General features: G+C 43.9%; 1 protein-coding gene across 2 annotated transcripts in view; it reads right to left on the reverse strand.

Moving 5' to 3' along the window:
- Positions 1-818: 818 nt before the first annotated feature.
- Positions 819-18,249, reverse strand: part of fam149b1 (family with sequence similarity 149 member B1) — a 212,794-nt gene continuing 195,363 nt past the window's right edge. For both annotated transcript variants that reach the window (XM_033012952.1, XM_033012951.1), the window contains exons 13-14: positions 8,089-8,214; positions 819-1,404 (exon numbers count right to left, since the gene is read on the reverse strand). In XM_033012952.1, the coding sequence (XP_032868843.1) occupies positions 1,399-1,404; positions 8,089-8,214 (132 nt within the window). In that variant the 3' untranslated portion in view covers positions 819-1,398. The remainder of the gene's footprint in view (positions 1,405-8,088; positions 8,215-18,249) is intronic.

Genomic DNA, 18,249 nt, shown 5'->3' on the forward strand with positions numbered 1-18,249 from the left:
GGTGATGCGCTGGGCAATTTTCATCACCCTCTGCAGTGCTTTCCGGTCGGAGACAGAGCAGTTGCCATACCATACTGTGATGCAGTTGGTAAGGATGCTCTCGATGGTGCAGCGGTAGAAGTTCACCAGAATCTGAGGAGACAGATGGACCTTCTTCAGTCTCCTCAGGAAGAAGAGACGCTGGTGAGCCTTCTTGATCAGAGTTGAGGTATTGTGGGTCCAAGAGAGGTCATCGGAGATGTTGACCCCCCAGGAACCTGAAGCTGGAAACACGTTCCACCTCCGTCCCGTTGATGTGGATGGGGGTGTGCGTGCCGCCCCTGGACTTCCTGAAGTCTACAATGAGCTCCTTGGTCTTCTTGGAGTTAAGGGCCAGGTTGTTGTCAGCACACCATGCTGCTAGGAGCTGGACCTCCTCCCTATAGGCCGACTCATCGTTGTTGCTGATGAGGCCAATCACCGTTGTATCATCTGCATACATCCTCTGTTGTGCCTTTTTGACTATGTAGTCAATGGTGGCCTCCCATTTACTGGTATTAATGACTACAGGCCTGTCGCACTGACCTCTGTAATCATGAAGCCCCTTGAAAGACGTGCAGGCCACCTGAAAAGTATCACAAACCCCCTGCAGTTTGCATACTGGGCCAATAGATCTGTGGATGACAAGCAAACCTAGGCCTGCACTTCATCCTCCAGCACCTAGACCGCCAGGGGACCTATGCAAGGATTTTGTTATACTCTGTTTTCTAGTCGTGTTTGGCAAAATCTGATATTTTAGTGCAAGTAATTTTAATTCTGTAATAATAGCAACACAAGCATATCCAATATCACTTTATTACAAAATACCACCAGGTCATTACCTCAGAAGTATGTTCACACATCTCTTCACATGCCCACCTACAAACTGTTTGTGACATTCATAAATAAAGTGAATTCAATTGCTAATTCTCCACTCTTGACACAACATACTGGAATTTAAATAAAAATCAATTTGGCCTTCAGAGGTATGGAACAGTTATTTATGGCTTTGAAATTAGTTAAAACCAAAGTATTCAGGCCCTAAGTATAACTGATTATAAATCTTTGAATGGTATCACAGCTTCTATCTTAACATCACCTGCATGTTTCAAACTTTATTCTGTGCTCTTTCTATATTCTGTGCTTTTAAAAAGTGTCAAATATGAATGGCAGATTGAGTGTGAGAGAGTGTGCAGCCTGATGCAGCTCATTGTACATTTGGTGGCTGCCAGTGATGCTCTTCAAGCGGGTCTGACGCAGCCAATGTTGGGACGAGGGGAGCTACCTTGCTTTCAGGGCAGTGGTGGGAGGCTTCACCTGAGTGGTGGCTGTAACATCCCATTCCATTCATTCTGTTCCACCAGGCAGTTTGTGCAGAGACTAGAGCTGGTGAATGAGTGGAAAAAAGAATGATTACTCACAAGATCATTGTGGGCGGTTGTTCCCATCAACTAGTGAACCAGCAGAATGTGCTGCTCACACACCCTTTCCGCGCTGTATCTCTACACTAAAGTTAAACAGAGTCCTCAGCCTTGCCAATCTGTCGCTCCAGCCACACGCCAAGCCCAGACTCCACACACACAAAGCATGGGATTCTCCTTCCACTTCAGCCTGAGACACAGACCCGACCATCGACTCCAGCTGCACTTCACGCTGCCTTGGGGAAAGCTGCCTCACCCACTCCCCCCACTACCCCACGCCCCACACATTCCTCACCAACCTCCTCAACTCATCTACAGTCTCACATCGACCCAGAGGCTGTAACTTCAAAAGTGTCTAGATTGAACTATTACCCTCATCATTTTAAAGATAAGCTTATTCCCTTCCCAAACTCCGGGCTCCGCGTGCTCTGTCCTCTCTGAAAACTTTATAATCAGGAATCATTACGGAGAGGGTTTGTCATCAGGTCTGTCTTTGCTGCCTCATCATATCTTTTGAAGTAGAACTGATGTGGGCCGTGGCAGCTAGATCTCACCCTCTCTTCAACAGCTCCTATCACTTGGTATCAGAGCTGTAGAGAGCGGGAACAGGCCCTTTGTCCCAACCACTCCATGCCCACCATGCTGGCATTCTGGGCTGCATCTGGCATAGTACTCTATCCATGAATGTCTTTTTCATAAGGTCATAAGGAATAGGAGTAGAATTAGGCCATTTGACCCATCAAGTCTATTCCCCCATTCAATCATGGCCGATCTTTCTCTCCCTCCTAATCCCATTCTCCTGCTTTCTCCCCATAACCCCTGACATCTGTACTAATCAAGAATCCGTCTGCCTTAAAATTATCCACGGGCTCTGCCTCCACAACCTTCTGTGGCAAAGAATTCTACAGATTCACCACCCTCTGACTAAATACATTTCTCTTCATCTCCTTACGAAAAGAACGTCCTTCAATCTGAGGCTATGACCTCTAGTTCTTGACTCTTCCACTAGTGGAAACATCCTCTCCACACCCACTCTATCCAGGCCTTTCACTATTGTGTATGCTTCAATAGGTGTTCCCATTAACTAGTGAACCAGCAGAATGCGCTGCTCACATACCCCTTCCACGCTGTATCTCTGCACTAAAATTAAACAGAGCAGAGTCCTCAGCCACACGCCGAGCCCAGACCCAGAGCCCAGACGCTGCACACACACATAGCGCGGAATACTCCTTCCACTCCAACTTGAGACACAGACCTGACTCTCCACCATTGACTCCATCTGCACTTAACTCGGGGCAAGCTGCCTCACCCACTCCCCCCAATACCCCACGCCCCACCCTCCAAACATTCCTCATTCTTCTAAACTCCAGTGAGTACAGGCTCAGTGCTGACAAACACTCATCAGAGGTTAACCCACTCATTCCTGGGATCATTCTTGTAAACCTCCTCTGGACCCTCTCCAGAGCCAGCACATCCTTCCTCAGATATGGTGCCCAAAATTGCTCACAATATTCCAAATGCTACCTTGCCTGTGCCTTATAGAGCCTCAGCATTACATCCCTGTTTTTGTATACATGCCCTCTGGAAAGAAATTAATTTGCTTTCTTTACTACTAATTTGACCTGCAAATTAACTTTTTGAGAATCCTGCACCAGCACTCCCAAGTCACTTTGCATCTCCGATTTCTGGATTCTCTCCCCATTTAGAAAACAGTCTATACCTTTATTCCTACTACCAATATGCATGACTTCACACTTTGCTACACTATATTCCATCTGCCACTCTCTGATAAATTAAATATTTTGGAGTAACTCAGCGGGACAGGCAGCATCTCTGGAGAGAAGGAATGGGTAACGTTTCAGTTTGGGAATGGGTTACGTCTTGTCCTGAAACGTCACCCATTCCTTCGTTAGTTTAGTTTAGAGATACAGCGCGGAAACAGGCCCTTTGGCCTACCAAGTCTGTGCCCACCAGCGATCCCGCACATTAACACTGGTGCTGTCTGTACAGTGTTTGTACGTTCTCCCTGTTATCTGCGCGGGTTTTCTCCGGGATCACTGGTTTCCTCCCACACTCCAAAGATGTGCAGGTTTGTAGGTTAACTGTTTTGGTAACATTGTAAAATTGTCCCCAATGTGTGTAGGATAGCAATTGTGTGCGGGGATCGCTGGTCGGCGCGGACTCGGTTGACCAAAGAGCCTGTTTACACACTGTATCTTCAAACTGAACTAAACTAAACCCGGGCCTCCAGCACTGCAAGCGCTGTAAAGGGCCTGTCCCACTGTACGAGGTAATTCAAGAGCTCTCCCGAGTTAAAAAAAAAATTAAACTTGTGGTAAGCACGTAGAATGTACGTAGCGGGTACGTCGGAGCTCGGGACGTCTCTTAGCTGCTTGTAACGCTAACGGCAGGTACTCGGAAGATCGTGAAGACTCGTGAAGATTTTTCAACATGTTGAAAAAAGCCCACGAGAACCACGAGTACCTACGAGCATTTATTACCGTAATTCTCCGAGTTCGAATCAGGGGAAACTCGGGAGAACTCGTGAATTACCTCGTACAGTGGGACAGGGGCTTAAGGCAGCAACTCTACCACTGCGGAGTCTGAAGAAGGGTCTCGACCCAAAACGTCGCCCATTCCTTCTCCCCAGATAGGCTGCCTGTCTCGCAGAGTTATTCCAGCATTTCATGTCTACCTTAAACTAACCTACCCTCTGACTGCCTCCAAGCCAATTTTGAATCTAGTTGGCTAATTGGTCTTGGATGTTCTCACCTTCCAGACCAGCCTACCATGTGGGACCTTTTCAAAGAGCTTGTTAAAGTCCACCATCCTGACCTCATCAATACTATTGGTGATCCTGTCAATAAACCCGATCAGATTTGTGAGGCACGATTTCCCACAGAAAGCCATGCTGACTACCCCTAATCATTCTAAGCTGTCCAAATGCAGCTAGATCGTGTCCCTCACATCCCCCTCCAACTACTTCTCCTTCTGAATACCAGTACAACGTTTAGCCACTCTCCAGTCTTACAGATCTACACCTGTTGCTAAAGATGATGCAAATGGGAGGGAGAGGAGCCTGAGGTTGTGGTGCATATAGGTACCAACGACATAGGTAAAAAAAGAGAAGAGGTCCTGAAAGAAGAATTTAGGGAGTTAGGTAGAGAGTTAAGGAGAAGGACTGGAAAGGTAACAATCTCAGGATTACTGCCTGTGCCACGCGACAGTGAGAGTAGGAATGGAGCGAGGTGGAGGATAAATGCGTGGATGAGAGACTGGTGCAGTGGGTATGGATTCAAGTTTCTGGATCATTGGGACCTCTTTTGGGGAAGGTGCGACCTGTACAGAAAGGACGGGTTGCACTTGAACTCAAGGGGGACCAATATCCTGGCGGGGAGATTTGCAAAGGCTACTGGGGAGACTTTAAACTAGTATGGTTGGGGGGAGGGACTCAAATTGGGAAAGCTAGCAGTCAGTGTGTGAAGCAGGGGGCAGAGAATGGTAGCACTCTGACCCAAAATGTAGGGGAGAGAGAAGAAAAAGAAAATAATCAGAGAATAAGAGAGGGTGGGTTTCTTAAATGTGTATATTTTAATGCTAGGAGCATTGTAAGAAAAGTGGATGAACTTAGAGCCTGGATTGACACCTGGAAGTATGATGTTGTGGCGATCAGTGAAACATGGTTGCAGGAGGGCTGTGATTGGAAACTAAATATTCCAGGATTTCATTGCTTCAGGTATGATAGAATTGGAGGGGCAAGAGGTGGAGGTGTTGCATTGCTTATCAGGGAAGATATTACAGCAGTGCTTTGGCAGGATAGATTAGAGGGCTCGTCTAGGGAGGCTATTTGGGTGGAACTGAGAAATGGGAAAGGGGTAGCAACACTTATAGGGGTGTATTATAGACCGCCAAATGGGGAGCGAGAATTGGAAGAGCAAATATGTAAGGAGATTGCAGATATTAGTAGTAAGCACAAGGTAGTGATTGTGGGAGATTTCAATTTTCCACACATAGACTGGGAAACACATTCTGTAAATGGGCTGGATGGGTTGGAGTTTGTAAAATGTGTGCAGGATAGTTTTTTGCAACAATACATAGAAGTACCTACTAGAGAAGGGGCGGTACTGGACCTCCTGTTAGGAAATGAGATGGGTCAGGTGGCAGAGGTATGCGTTGGGGAACAGTTCGGGTCCAGTGATCACAATACCATTAGTTTCAATATAATTATGGAGAGGGACAAAACTGGACCTAGGGTTGAGATTTTTGATTGGAGAAAGGCTAACTTTGAGGAGATGCGAAAGGATTTAGAAGGAGTAAATTGGGACAGTTTGTTTTATGGGAAAGATGTGGAAGAGAAATGGAGTACATTTAAAGGTGAAATTTTAAGAGTACAGAATCTTTATGTCCCTGTTCGGTTGAAAGGAAATCGTAAAAATTGTAAAGAGCCATGGTTTGGGTGATTGGACATTTGGTTCGGAAAAAGAGGGAGATCTACAATAGTTATAGGCAGCATGGAGTAAATGAGGTGCTTGAGGAGTATAAAGAATGTAAAAAGAATCTTAAGAAAGAAATTAGAAAAGCTAAAAGAAGATATGAGGTTGCTTTGGCAAGTAAGGTAAAAGTAAATCCGAAGGGTTTCTACCGCTATATTAATAGCAAAAGGATAACGAGGGATAAAATTGGTCCATTAGAGAGTCAGAGTGGCCAACTATCTGCAGAGCCAAAAGAGATGGGGAAGATATTGAACAGTTTCTTTTCTTCAGTATTCACCAAGGAGAAAGATATTGAATTATGTGAGGTAAGGGAAACAAGTAGAGTAGCTATGGAAACTATGAGGATCAAAGAAGAGGAAGTACTGACACTTTTGAGAAATATAAAAGTGGATAAGTCTCCAGGTCCGGACAGGATATTCCCTAGGACATTGAGGGAAGTTAGTGTAGAAATAGCAGGGGCTATGGCAGAAATATTTCAAATGTCATTAGAAACGGGAATAGTGCCGGAGGATTGGCGTACTGCGCATGTTGTTCCATTGTTTAAAAAGGGGTCTAAGAGTAAACCTAGCAATTATAGACCTGTTAGTTTGTCGTCAGTGGTGGGCAAATTAATGGAAAGAATACTTAGAGATAATATATATAAGCATCTGGATAAACAGGGTCTGATTAGGAACAGTCAACATGGATTTGTGCCTGGAAGGTAATGTTTAACTAATCTTCTTGAATTTTTTGAAGATGTTACTCGGGAAATTGATGAGGGTAAAGCAGTGGATGTTGTGTATATGGACTTCAGTAAGGCCTTTGACAAGGTTCCTCATGGAAGGTTGGTTAAGAAGGTTCAATGGTTGGGTATTAATGGTGGAGTAGCAAGATGGATTCAACAGTGGCTGAATGGGAGATGCCAGAGAGTAATGGTGGATGGTTGTTTGTCAGGTTGGAGGCCAGTGACGAGTGGGGTGCCACAGGGATCTGTGTTGGGTCCACTGTTGTTTGTCATGTACATCAATGATCTGGACGATGGTGTGGTAAATTGGATTAGTAAGTATGCAGATGATACTAAGATAGGTGGGGTTGCGGGTAATGAAGTAGAGTTTCAAAGTCTACAGAGAGATTTATGCCAGTTGGAAGAGTGGGCTGAAAGATGGCAGATGGAGTTTAATGCTGATAAGTGTGAGGTGCTACATCTTGGCAGGACAAATCAAAATAGGACGTACATGGTAAATGGTAGGGAATTGAAGAATGTAGGTGAACAGAGGGATCTGGGAATAACTGTGCACAGTTCCATGAAAGTGGAATCTCATGTAGATAGGGTGGTAAAGAAAGCTTTTGGTGTGCTGGCCTTTATAAATCAGAGCATTGAGTATAGAAGTTGGGATGTAATGTTAAAATTGTACAAGGCATTGGTGAGGCCAATTCTGGAGTATGGTGTACAATTTTGGTCGCCTAATTATAGGAAGGATGTCAACAAAATAGAGAGAGTACAGAGGAGATTTACTAGAATGTTGCCTGGGTTTCAGCAACTAAGTTACAGAGAAAGGTTGAACAAGTTAGGGCTTTATTCTTTGGAGCGCAGAAGGTTAAGGGGGGACTTGATAGAGGTTTTTAAAATGATGAGAGGGATAGACAGAGTTGACGTGGAAAAGCTTTTCCCACTGAGAGTAGGGAAGATTCAAACAAGGGGACATGACTTGAGAATTAAGGGACTGAAGTTTAGGGGTAACATGAGGGGGAACTTCTTTACTCAGAGAGTGGTAGCTGTGTGGAATGAGCTTCCAGTGAAGGTGGTGGAGGCAGGTTCGTTTTTATCATTTAAAAATAAATTGGATAGTTATATGGATGGAAAAGGAATGGAGGGTTATGGTCTGAGCGCAGGTATATGGGACTAGGGGAGATTATGTGTTCGGCGCGGACTAGAGGGGTCGAGATGGCCTGTTTCCGTGCTGTAATTGTTATATGGTTATATATGGTTAAATACATCAGCAAGGGCCTCCACAATTTCTTCTTTAGCTTCCCATGGGGTCTGATGATGCACTTGATCAGACCCTGGGACCAGTGGAGAGAATGATAGTTTCCCTGTTATTTGATTGGTACCATACAAGTAGTGAATGATGACACATCTCACCCATCCACTTCTTATCTCTTGCATTCCTCCTTACCCGAAATGTGTGTGTGCTTTTTGGCCGGGTGAAGAATTTGTTACTCAAGAATCTGTCCTTTGGAGGTGGAAGGCTTGCTTCATCCATAACTGCATTCTGAATTTGGTTTGAATAAATTTGGGTTTTCTATCGGAAAGAATGCAAGAATTAATCGCCTATTATTGGCAACATTCCCCGACCTGCTATTATTGTGACTAAGTTCCATGAAATACTTGCGTCTCTCTCACAATCTATTACATTAAGCCTTTCATTCTTCCTGAATCCCACGGGTCTACATTTACAACATTTCACATCATTCCAGCTCCTGAAAATACGATGAAGGATAGGCTGTGGGCCGAGGAGTTTTTTTGTTCAGGTTCGTGACCGAACTCACGGAACAACCTACATTTTTAACATATTGCGTAAAAATATGATATAAATCATACCTGAAACTTGTCAAGACCAAATCCTGCACATTTTTAAGAAATATGAGAAAACCCTCAAATTTTGTGAGAAGTAATTGCCCAATCAATGCACGTTTGACATTGAGGTCAGACACAAATTGACCAATCCCACGCTTTTTTTATGGTCGCTAGGCAGCGAGGACCCTGGGATCATGGCTACCTCCTCATTACATCAAAACAATAGCAAGGTTTCCAAGGAATAAAGGTAATGCTCACCTTACTGACCATTTTGTTTTTCAATTGATTTATCTTTATAAAGTTATGATGTGAACTGTTCAATAAAAATGATAAATAACAAATGTAGAGCTAGGGTTAGGATTGGGGTCAGTCGGTCGGTCAATCGGTCAGTCTGTCAGTTGGGCTTGTCGGTAGGCCGATGGATGCTGTGGAGGATCGGTCGGGCTGTCGGACCGCCGGTGGGTGGTGGGAATTGGGCTGGGCTACCGGTGGATGGTGAGAGCGGTCGGTCAGGCCGGGCTTCCGGTGGGTGGGGGGAGTTGGGCCGGGCCTCCGGTGGGTCCTGTGAATGGTCGGTCGGGCTGTCGGCCTACCGGTGTTGCAGCAAACGTGCGGGCAGTCTGACGGAGCCGGCGCTATGGGGGTGCTGAAGGGGGCCCGGGTGGCGTGCAGGGCAGTGCTGCTCCCCACCATCATCACCACCAGAAGGGCATGCTGGCCGAGGTGGACGCGCTGCGGGGCTACATGTACGGAGCCCGCAGCCGGTCCCAAAGCGGCTCCAGCTCCAGCCGTTGGCAGCTCTGGAAGGGGGGCGAGTTAAGGCCCTGTCCCACTTTCCCGAGTTACTCACGAACTCTCTCGAGTTTTCCCCTTGATTCGAACTCGGAGAATTACGGTAATAGCCGTTCGTTGGTACTCGGGGCTATTTTTCTTAACTCGTGGACATTTTTCAACATGTTGAAAAAACGTCCCGACTTACCTGGTGCCCCAAGTTCCTAGGGCTGCCATTACGAGCCGCTACGAAACATCTACGGACTCAATTGGACTCCTATGAGCTCGCTACTGACATTACCCGACATTCCCCGAGTTTGAATCAAGGGGAAAACTCGGGAGAGTTTGTGAGTAACTTGGGAACTTGGAACAGGGCCTTTAGGGTTAGGGTTAGGCATTTTCCTGTCAGTGCCCAGTCCCACTATGGCCGTGACCCCCACTCTGCACACTGGCAGTCAGTGGGGTTCAGTAAACGGGGGAACCCAGAGGAACTGCCCTCACCCATTAATTAGGCTGGTTCAGGAGCCGGACCTCTGCGGCAGTCTCATTAAAAAAAAACACATAATTATATTCATTATATTATTTTTATTTAATATAATTATACATAATTATATATGATTACAGTCACATTCATGTACACATATATATATATATATATATATATATATATATATGGTATAATATATTTTTTAAATAGACTGCAACACGGAAATAGGCTCCCCATGGTGTAATATGGGCATTGGACGCTAGATGACGCTTACTTTATCGATCTAATTAATGTGCAAATTTTGGCACTGACGAGTTATGACTTCCTTCTCAATTAGTATTTATATAATTAAAAGTGTCATTTTGACCACTTCCTGTCTGCGCTGTATATTGATTTTAGAAAAGAAACGCTACAATATATCGCTATGATTTTTGGCTATCTTACTCACAGTCATCCTCCGCTGAGCAGGTCCCGAGGATTATTCCCCTCGATGAAAAATAAAAAAGTTATGAGTGTTTAAAAAACCTTGAGATCCTCTCGCCTGTCAATCAACGCGATGAAGGTAATGCCCCTTCCGGGGGGGGTGGCAGGATTATAAAACCCCGGATGCCTGGACATGACACAGTCACTCTGCAAGATCATGAGGGAGAGGTCACGACTCTCATTCTAAGCTGTGAATCAACTGAACTGTGAGTCTGCAATAAATGATTTGTTAGCCCTTAATGACAATGTCATGAGTTGTTTGGCCTGCTGCCCTGCCTGTGCTTGAAACTGCAATGCTTAATTAGGTCCGACTGTGATTGGAAGGAATAAATGCTTTATTAGGTCCGACTCTGTTTGGTTCAAAAGTCTCAATTCATGACATAGTGGACATAGAAACATAGAAAATAGGTGCAGGAGTAGGCCATTCGGCCCTTCGAGCCTGCACCACCATTCAATATGATCATGGCTGATCATCCAACTCAGTATCCTGTACCTGCTTTCTCTCCATACCCCCTGATCCCTTTAACCACAAGGGCCACATCTAACTCCCTCTTAAATATAGCCAATGAACTGGCCTCAATTATATTCTGTGGCAGAGAATTCCAGAGATTCATCACTCTCTGTGTAAAAAATGTTTTTCTCATCTCAGTCCTAAAAGATTTCCCCTTTATCTTTAAACTGTGACCCCTTGTTCTGGACTTCCCCAACATCGGGAACAATCTTCCTGCATCTAGCCAGTCCAACCCCTTAAGAATATTGTAAGTTTCTATAAGACCTCAATCTTCTAAATTCCAGCGAGTACAAGCCGAGTCTATCCAGTCTTTCTTCATATGAAAGTCCTGACATCCCAGGAATCAGTCTGGTGAACCTTCTCTGTATGGCAAGAATGTCCTTCCTCAGATTAGGAGACCAAAATTAGGACAGGTCGTGCTGATTGCGTAATTTCCGGTGAGTGCAGAGGACACGCTGATTGCAAAAGTTCCGCTGACTGCGGAAGCCCCAAAGTGGAGAGCTGCGCTCAGCCGTGTGAGTATTCAAGAAAGTTTACTGCCATATATATAGTGTGTGTCAGTGATTGTGTGTGTATGTGTGTGTGAGTGTGTGTGTTTATGTGTGTGTGTGTGGGTGTGTCTGTGTGTGTATGTTCATGGGTGTGTGTGTTCATGTGTGTGAGTGAATGTGTGTGTGTGTGTGAGTGAATGTGTGTGTCAGAGGCAGAAATCCCAGGGGGGCCAGAGGGGACGTGTCCCCTTTTTTGAGCAGGCGATGGAGGCGGGACATGATGATTCAGCGCGATGATTGGAGGAGGGAGGTGTCGGTCAGAGGCTGAGGATAGAGCGCGGTGATTGGAGGAGGGAGACGTACCAAAACACTCTCGGCACAGACCTGCGCCTCATCCGCAGCCAGGATCGATCCCAGCTCTCTGGCGCTGTCCCGTCCCCACCCGAGTGCCCACAATGTCCATACTAGCCCTCTGGAAACCAGCCCCTTCGTCCCACAGCACTCCAGAATGCCCCCGCCCCCCCATCCTCTGGCCAGCGATATTGGAATTGGTGGAGAGGTGGAATATTGCGTTGGGGGACCAGCCCTCCCATTTGAAGCTGGGACCCAACGGGTCCCACTTAGTTTTGTTTTATCTAAATCTGTGCAAAATTTCATGTAGTTCCGAGACATGGGTCACGAAAGTTGATTTCTAGACACATTTTTGATGCTCGGCCCACAGCCTAGGATTCATTATGGGCACAAAATATTCTCTAATGTGTATTTGTTTTAGTGTTAGAGATACAGTGTGGAAACAGGCCCTTTGGCCAACTGAGTCCGTATCGACCAACAATCACCCCGTACACGAACACTATCCAACACACTAGAGACAATTTACAATCTTTACCAAAGCCAATTAATCTACAAACCTGTACGTCTTTGGAGTATGGGAGGAAACCAGTGCACCTGGAGAAAACCCACCCGGTGACAGGTAAAACATGCAAATTCCGTACAGACAGCACCCATAGTCAGGATCTAACCCGGGTCTCTGGCGCTGTAAAGCAGCAACTCTACCCCTGCGCCACAATGCCACCTGCTTCACTAATCTCTCACCAAATCTACTTGAACTGATTGTCTGTGATGATCTAGCCCAGTAATGTCAAGACATCACATCCCCACCCAAACTGACCCCATTTGCTCACTGGCCAATGCTGTAATATTTAATCTATCCTTCCACATCTTTGCCTATAGAATGCAAGAAAAGGGTCTTCAAATGGCCATCCAGAAACTTTCTAAATATGCTGAGGTTTTATGGCAGCAACATTATTTCAGGCAAGGAGTTCCAGACCTGCACTATTTGTTATGTCAAAAATAATCCTCAGCTGCCCACTCCATGATCTAGTTTAAGTGTAAGAGACACAGCAAATGCAGATGCTGAAATCCTGACCCTGAGCAGTGCTGGAGAAACTCAGCGGCTCAGGCAGCATCTGTGGAGGGAATGTACAGGCAACGTTTCAAGTCTGAAGAAGGGTCCCGACTCAAAACATTGCCTGCCCATTTCATCTTCAGATGTTGCACAACCTTCTTTTTTTTTTTTTTTGAAAATATTTTTTATTGGAGATAGGTACATAACCTAATTACATCATTACATCATTACATAGTCTTACATTTTTAAATTGATAATATTGTCAATTATTATTACATTGTCTCCAATACTTTTTGCCTTTTTTTTTTTTTTAAACTAGAAAGAACTAAAGAGATAGATGAAGTAAAGAAAGAAAAGAAAGAGAAGAAAAACAAAAACAAAAAAAAAAAAAAAAAAAAAAAAAAATAGGAAAAAGATAGTTAAAGAAGAATGGAAAAATTTATTAAAATAAAAAAGACTTCATTCGAGATATATTCGTACATTTCAGAGTATAGTATTTCATCCATTCTTTAGCCCGCGTGCTAGTCAGGTTCCTGTGCTGAACCATTCTGACCCTTTAAGTAATCAATAAAAGGAGACCATGTTCCAGGGAAAATCTGATTCTTTCCACGTTTAAGGTCTCCGTCATTTCTATAATCCACATTTTGATTGTGGGGGCCGTAGGGCCTTTCCAAAATTTTAGAATTAACTTTTTTCCTGTTATTAAACTATAATCAATAAAGTTTCTTTGTGTTGTTCTAAGTGTTTGATTTAATTCTAATATTCCGAGTATTATTAATTTTGGATCTGGGTCCAATTGTGTGCTGGTTACTTTAGATATTATACTAAAAATATTTACCCAGAATTTTTTAATTTTTATACAGTTTGCAAACATATGAGATAATGTAGCTTCTAAATGTTGACATTTATCACATATAGGTGAGATATGTTGAAAAATTTTATGTAATTTTGTTTTTGAATAATGTAACCTATGTATTACTTTAAATTGTATTAGAGAATGTCTAGCGTTTAGTGAACACTGATGTATGTGTTGCAAACTTTCTTCCCAAGTATCTTTCGTTATTACTTGATTTAATTCTTTTTCCCATGTTTGTCTGTGTAAGTCCGTCGAAGGAATGTCACTGTCTAATAAGATATTATATATATAAGATATTAATTTTTCTGTATTAGGATGTTTGTTCCAACATTCATCAAGAATTTCTGAATTTCTAATTCAAAAATTTTGGGAGTTCGATTTTACATAATCTCTAAGTTGAAGATATCTGAAATAATCATTTCCTCGAAGTCCATAAGTCTGTTGCAATTCCTGAAATGTCAGAAAAGTGCCTTCCTTGTAAAGTTGTCCCATATTTTTAATTCCATAATTCTTCCATTGTGTAAAACCCCCGTCCAACCATGAAGGCTTAAACAAAGGATTATTCACAATTGGAAGAAAAAGTGATAAATTATCTAATTTTAATGTCTTTTTTAATTGTTTCCAAATTCGTATAGCACTAAATATTATAGGGTTTTCCCTATAAATTTTTTTGTTTAATTTAGACGTAGCAAATAATATCGAACCGATATCAAAAGGTAAACAATCTTCCTTTTCCAGATGTTGCACAACCTTCTGAGTTCCTCCAGCACTTTGTGTTCTAGTTTAAATCTTTGTTCTGTCGTCTTTATCCTTCACTGAGGAAATAAGCCATAACTGCTCATCCTAGATAGACACAAAATGCTGGGGTAACTCAGCGGGACAGGTAGCATCTCTGGAGAGAAGGAATGGGTGATGTTTTGGGCCAGAACCCTTCTTCAGACCCAGGTTTAATCTCTGAGGTGTCCTGTGTTTCAAAGAAAATGACTCCTGCGGCCAACTATAATTCCCCTGACCTGGGAATATCTTCACCCTCGCTCTCTATCATTGCACCAATCTTTAAAGCAATCTGCCAATTTCCCTTGGATTCTAGGGGCTTTAACTTTCTCCAGTAATCTTATACTTGGGATTTTGTTTTGTTAAAATCAGGAATGGTGGCATGGTGGCTAAACCAGCAAGCAGTATAAATAATCCAGAGGCACAAGCACCAAGTTTTACTGTAGGAGTAAAGAACTTACATTTAATAAACCTGGAATTTAGTTTCACAAGTGCGTCCTTCTGATCGGTGTGAAAACACATGCTGCCGAGGGTCCCGGGTAACAATTTACCATTCTTAAAGAGCAGCCCTTTTCCAGTGAGCTGCTATCTATAGAAACAAGGAACTGCAGATGCTGATTTACACAAAAGGACACAAAGTGCTGGAGTAACTCAATGGGTCAGGCAGCATCTCTGGGGAACATGGATCGGTAATGCTTTGGGTGTGAAGAAGGGTCTCGACCCGTAAAGTCACCCATTCCTTCTCTCCAGAGATGCTGTCTGTCCCGCTGAGTTACACCAGCTTTTTGAGTCTACCATGCTGGTGAATATTCTCTGCACTCTCGCTCAGACAATCACAATGTCAATAGAATGGGTGGCATGGTGACGCAGCTGTCTCAATGCCAGAGACCCGGGTTCATTCCTAACTACAGATGCTGACTGTACGTTCTCCATGTGACCTGTTTAAGAAAGAACTGCAGATGCTGGAAAAATCGTAGGTAGACAAAAATGCTGGAGAAACTCAGCGGGTGAGGCAGCATCTATGGAGCAAAGGATACAAGATGGAGGCGCAGGCAAGCGTGAAGTCTCATCTTCATCCTGAAGTCTCCACAAATCTCCATCTTGTATCCTTCGCTCCATAGATGCTGCCTCACCCGCTGAGTTTCTCCAGCATTTTTGTCTACCTCCCTGTGACCTGTGTGGGTTTTTTTCTGAGAGCTTCTCTTTCCTCCCACACTCCAAAAATGTTCAGGTTTGTAGGTTAATTTGCTTTGGTATAAATGCAGTGCCTAGTGAGGATCACTGGTCGATGTGGACTCGGTGGGCTGAAGGGCCTGTTTTTACGCTGTATCTCTAAACTAAACTAAACTAAACTAAGAAACAGGCAAGATAATATCAACTTTTCTTTGGAAAGTGCATAAGTGCTTCATATTATCAATCGCAACATGCAGACAGTTTAGATGATCAACTGCTTGGTGGCTGTAGATTAAGAAGAAGTAAATGTATGGTTATTATAGATTAGGGTTACCTGTATGTGTCATTCTCATGGACTGAGAGAGAGCGATACAGTGTAGAAACAGGCTCCTCAACGCCACGAGTCCTTGCAAAACAGCAGCCATCATTTGCACTAATCCAACACTAATCCCAGTTTTCATTCACCTCACATTTTCATAAACATTCCCCAGATTCTGTCACTCACTCACATACTGGGAGAAATTTACAGAGGACAATTAACCACTACACCAGTCAACCTGCACGTCTTTGGGATGTGGGAGGAAACTGGAGCACAGGGAAGAAACCCACGCGGTCATAGGGAGAACATGCAAATTCCACACAGACTGCAGCTGAGGTCAGGATTTATTCAAATTATAGTTTCAAATTATTAATGGCAATGCAAAGGCCAGTTTCAGATTATCAAGAGGGAGTGCTAAATAGTTATTGATTCACAGTGAGCACACAGAGAGAACGAACACGTTGGGCGGGACACGGTGGGCGTCTGCTTGCAGCCACATGCGGCGGCAGGCAAAAGATAGGACTGTCCGGTGAACTTATTGTTACTTTGTCGGTGCCAAAACTGTGGTGACTCTAGTGTACTGCCTAGGTGAGGTCTGATGTATGATTTCACCGGGTTCTTTACAAACAAAGCATTTCCCTGTACCCATGTACACGAGGCAATAAAGTATCATTGATATGCATGATTCACACTAAGCACATGTGTGTCTATATATGATTCACAGTGAGCACAAGTCAGCATGGATTTATATTGGACAAAGTCAGCATGGATTTACGAAAGGTAAATCATGTCCGACGAATCTTATAGAATTTTTCGAGGCTGTAACTAGTAGAGTGGATAAGGGAGAATCAGTGGATGTTTTATATCTGGACTTTCAGAAAGCTTTAGACAAGGTCCCACATAAGAGATTAGTATACAAACTTAAAGCACACGGTATTGGGGGTTCAGTATTGATGTGGATAGAGAACTGGCTGGCAGACAGGAAGCAAAGAGTAGGAGTAAACGGGTCATTTTCAGAATGGCAGGCAGTGACTAGTGGGGTACCGCAAGGCTCAGTGCTGGGACCCCAGCTATTTACAATATATATTAATGATTTGGATGAGGGAATTGAATGCAACATCTCCAAGTTTGCGGATGACACGAAGCTGGGGGGCAGTGTTAGCTGTGAGGAGGATGCTAGGAGGCTGCAAGGTGACTTGGATAGGCTGGGTGAGTGGGCAAATGCAAGGCAGATGCAGTATAATGTGGATAAATATGAGGTTATCCACTTTTGTGGCAAAAACAGGAAAGTAGACTTATATCTGAATGGTGGCCTATTAGGAAAAGAGGAGATGCAATAAGACCTGGGTGTCATGGTACACCAGTCATTGAAAGTAGGCATGCAGGTGCAGCAGGCAGTGAAGAAAGCGAATGGTATGTTAGCATTCATAGTAAAAGGATTTGAGTATAGGAGCAGGGAGGTTCTACTGCAGTTGTACAGGGTCTTGGTGAGACCATACCTGGAGTATTGCGTACAGTTTTGGTCTCCTAATCTGAGGAAAGACATTCTTGTCATAGAGGGAGTACAGAGAAGGTTCACCAGACTGATTCCTGGGATGTCAGGACTTTCATGCGAAGAAAGACTGGATAGACTCGGCTTGTACTCGCTAGAATTTAGAAGATTGAGGGGGGATCTTATAGAAATGTACAACATTCATAAGGGTACACAAAATTGCTGGAGAAACTCAGCGGGTGCAGCAGCATCTATGGAGTGAAGGAAATAGGCGACGTTTCAGGCCAAAACCCTTCTTCAGACTGAAGAAGGGTTTCGGCCCGAAACGTCGCCTATTTCCTTCGCTCCATAGATGCTGCTGCACCCGCTGAGTTTCTCCAGCAATTTTGTGTACCTTCGATCTTCCAGCATCTGCAGTTCCTTTTTGAACAACATTCTTAAGGGGTTGGACAGGCTAGATGCAAGAAGATTGTTTCCAATTACCAGGGAAATTGACGAGGGTAAAGCAGTGGATGTTGTCTATATGGACTTTAGTAAGGCCTTTGACAAGGTTCCTCATGGAAGGTTGGTTAAGAAGGTTCAACTGTTGGGTATAAATGCAGGAGTAGCAAGATGGATTCAACAGTGGCAGAATGGGAGACGCCAGAGGGTAATGGTGGATGGCTGTTTGTCGGGTTGGAGGCAGGTGACTAGTGGGGTGCCTCAGGGATCTGTGTTAGGTCCTTTGTTGTTTGTCATGTACATCAATGATCTGGATGAAGGTGTGGTAAATTGGATTAGTAAGTATGCAGATGATACCAAGATAGGGGGTGTTGTGGATAATGAAGAGGATTTCCAAAGTCTACAGAGTGATTTAGGCCATTTGGAAGAATGGGCTGAAAGATGGCAGATGGAGTTTAATGCTGATAAATGTGAGGTGCTACACCTTGGCAGGACAAATCAAAATAGGACGTACATGGTAAATGGTAGGGAATTGAAGAATGCAGTTGAACAGAGGG

This window comes from Amblyraja radiata, chromosome 37 (assembly GCF_010909765.2).
Source record: "Amblyraja radiata isolate CabotCenter1 chromosome 37, sAmbRad1.1.pri, whole genome shotgun sequence".
NCBI classification, from domain to species: domain Eukaryota; kingdom Metazoa; phylum Chordata; class Chondrichthyes; order Rajiformes; family Rajidae; genus Amblyraja; species Amblyraja radiata.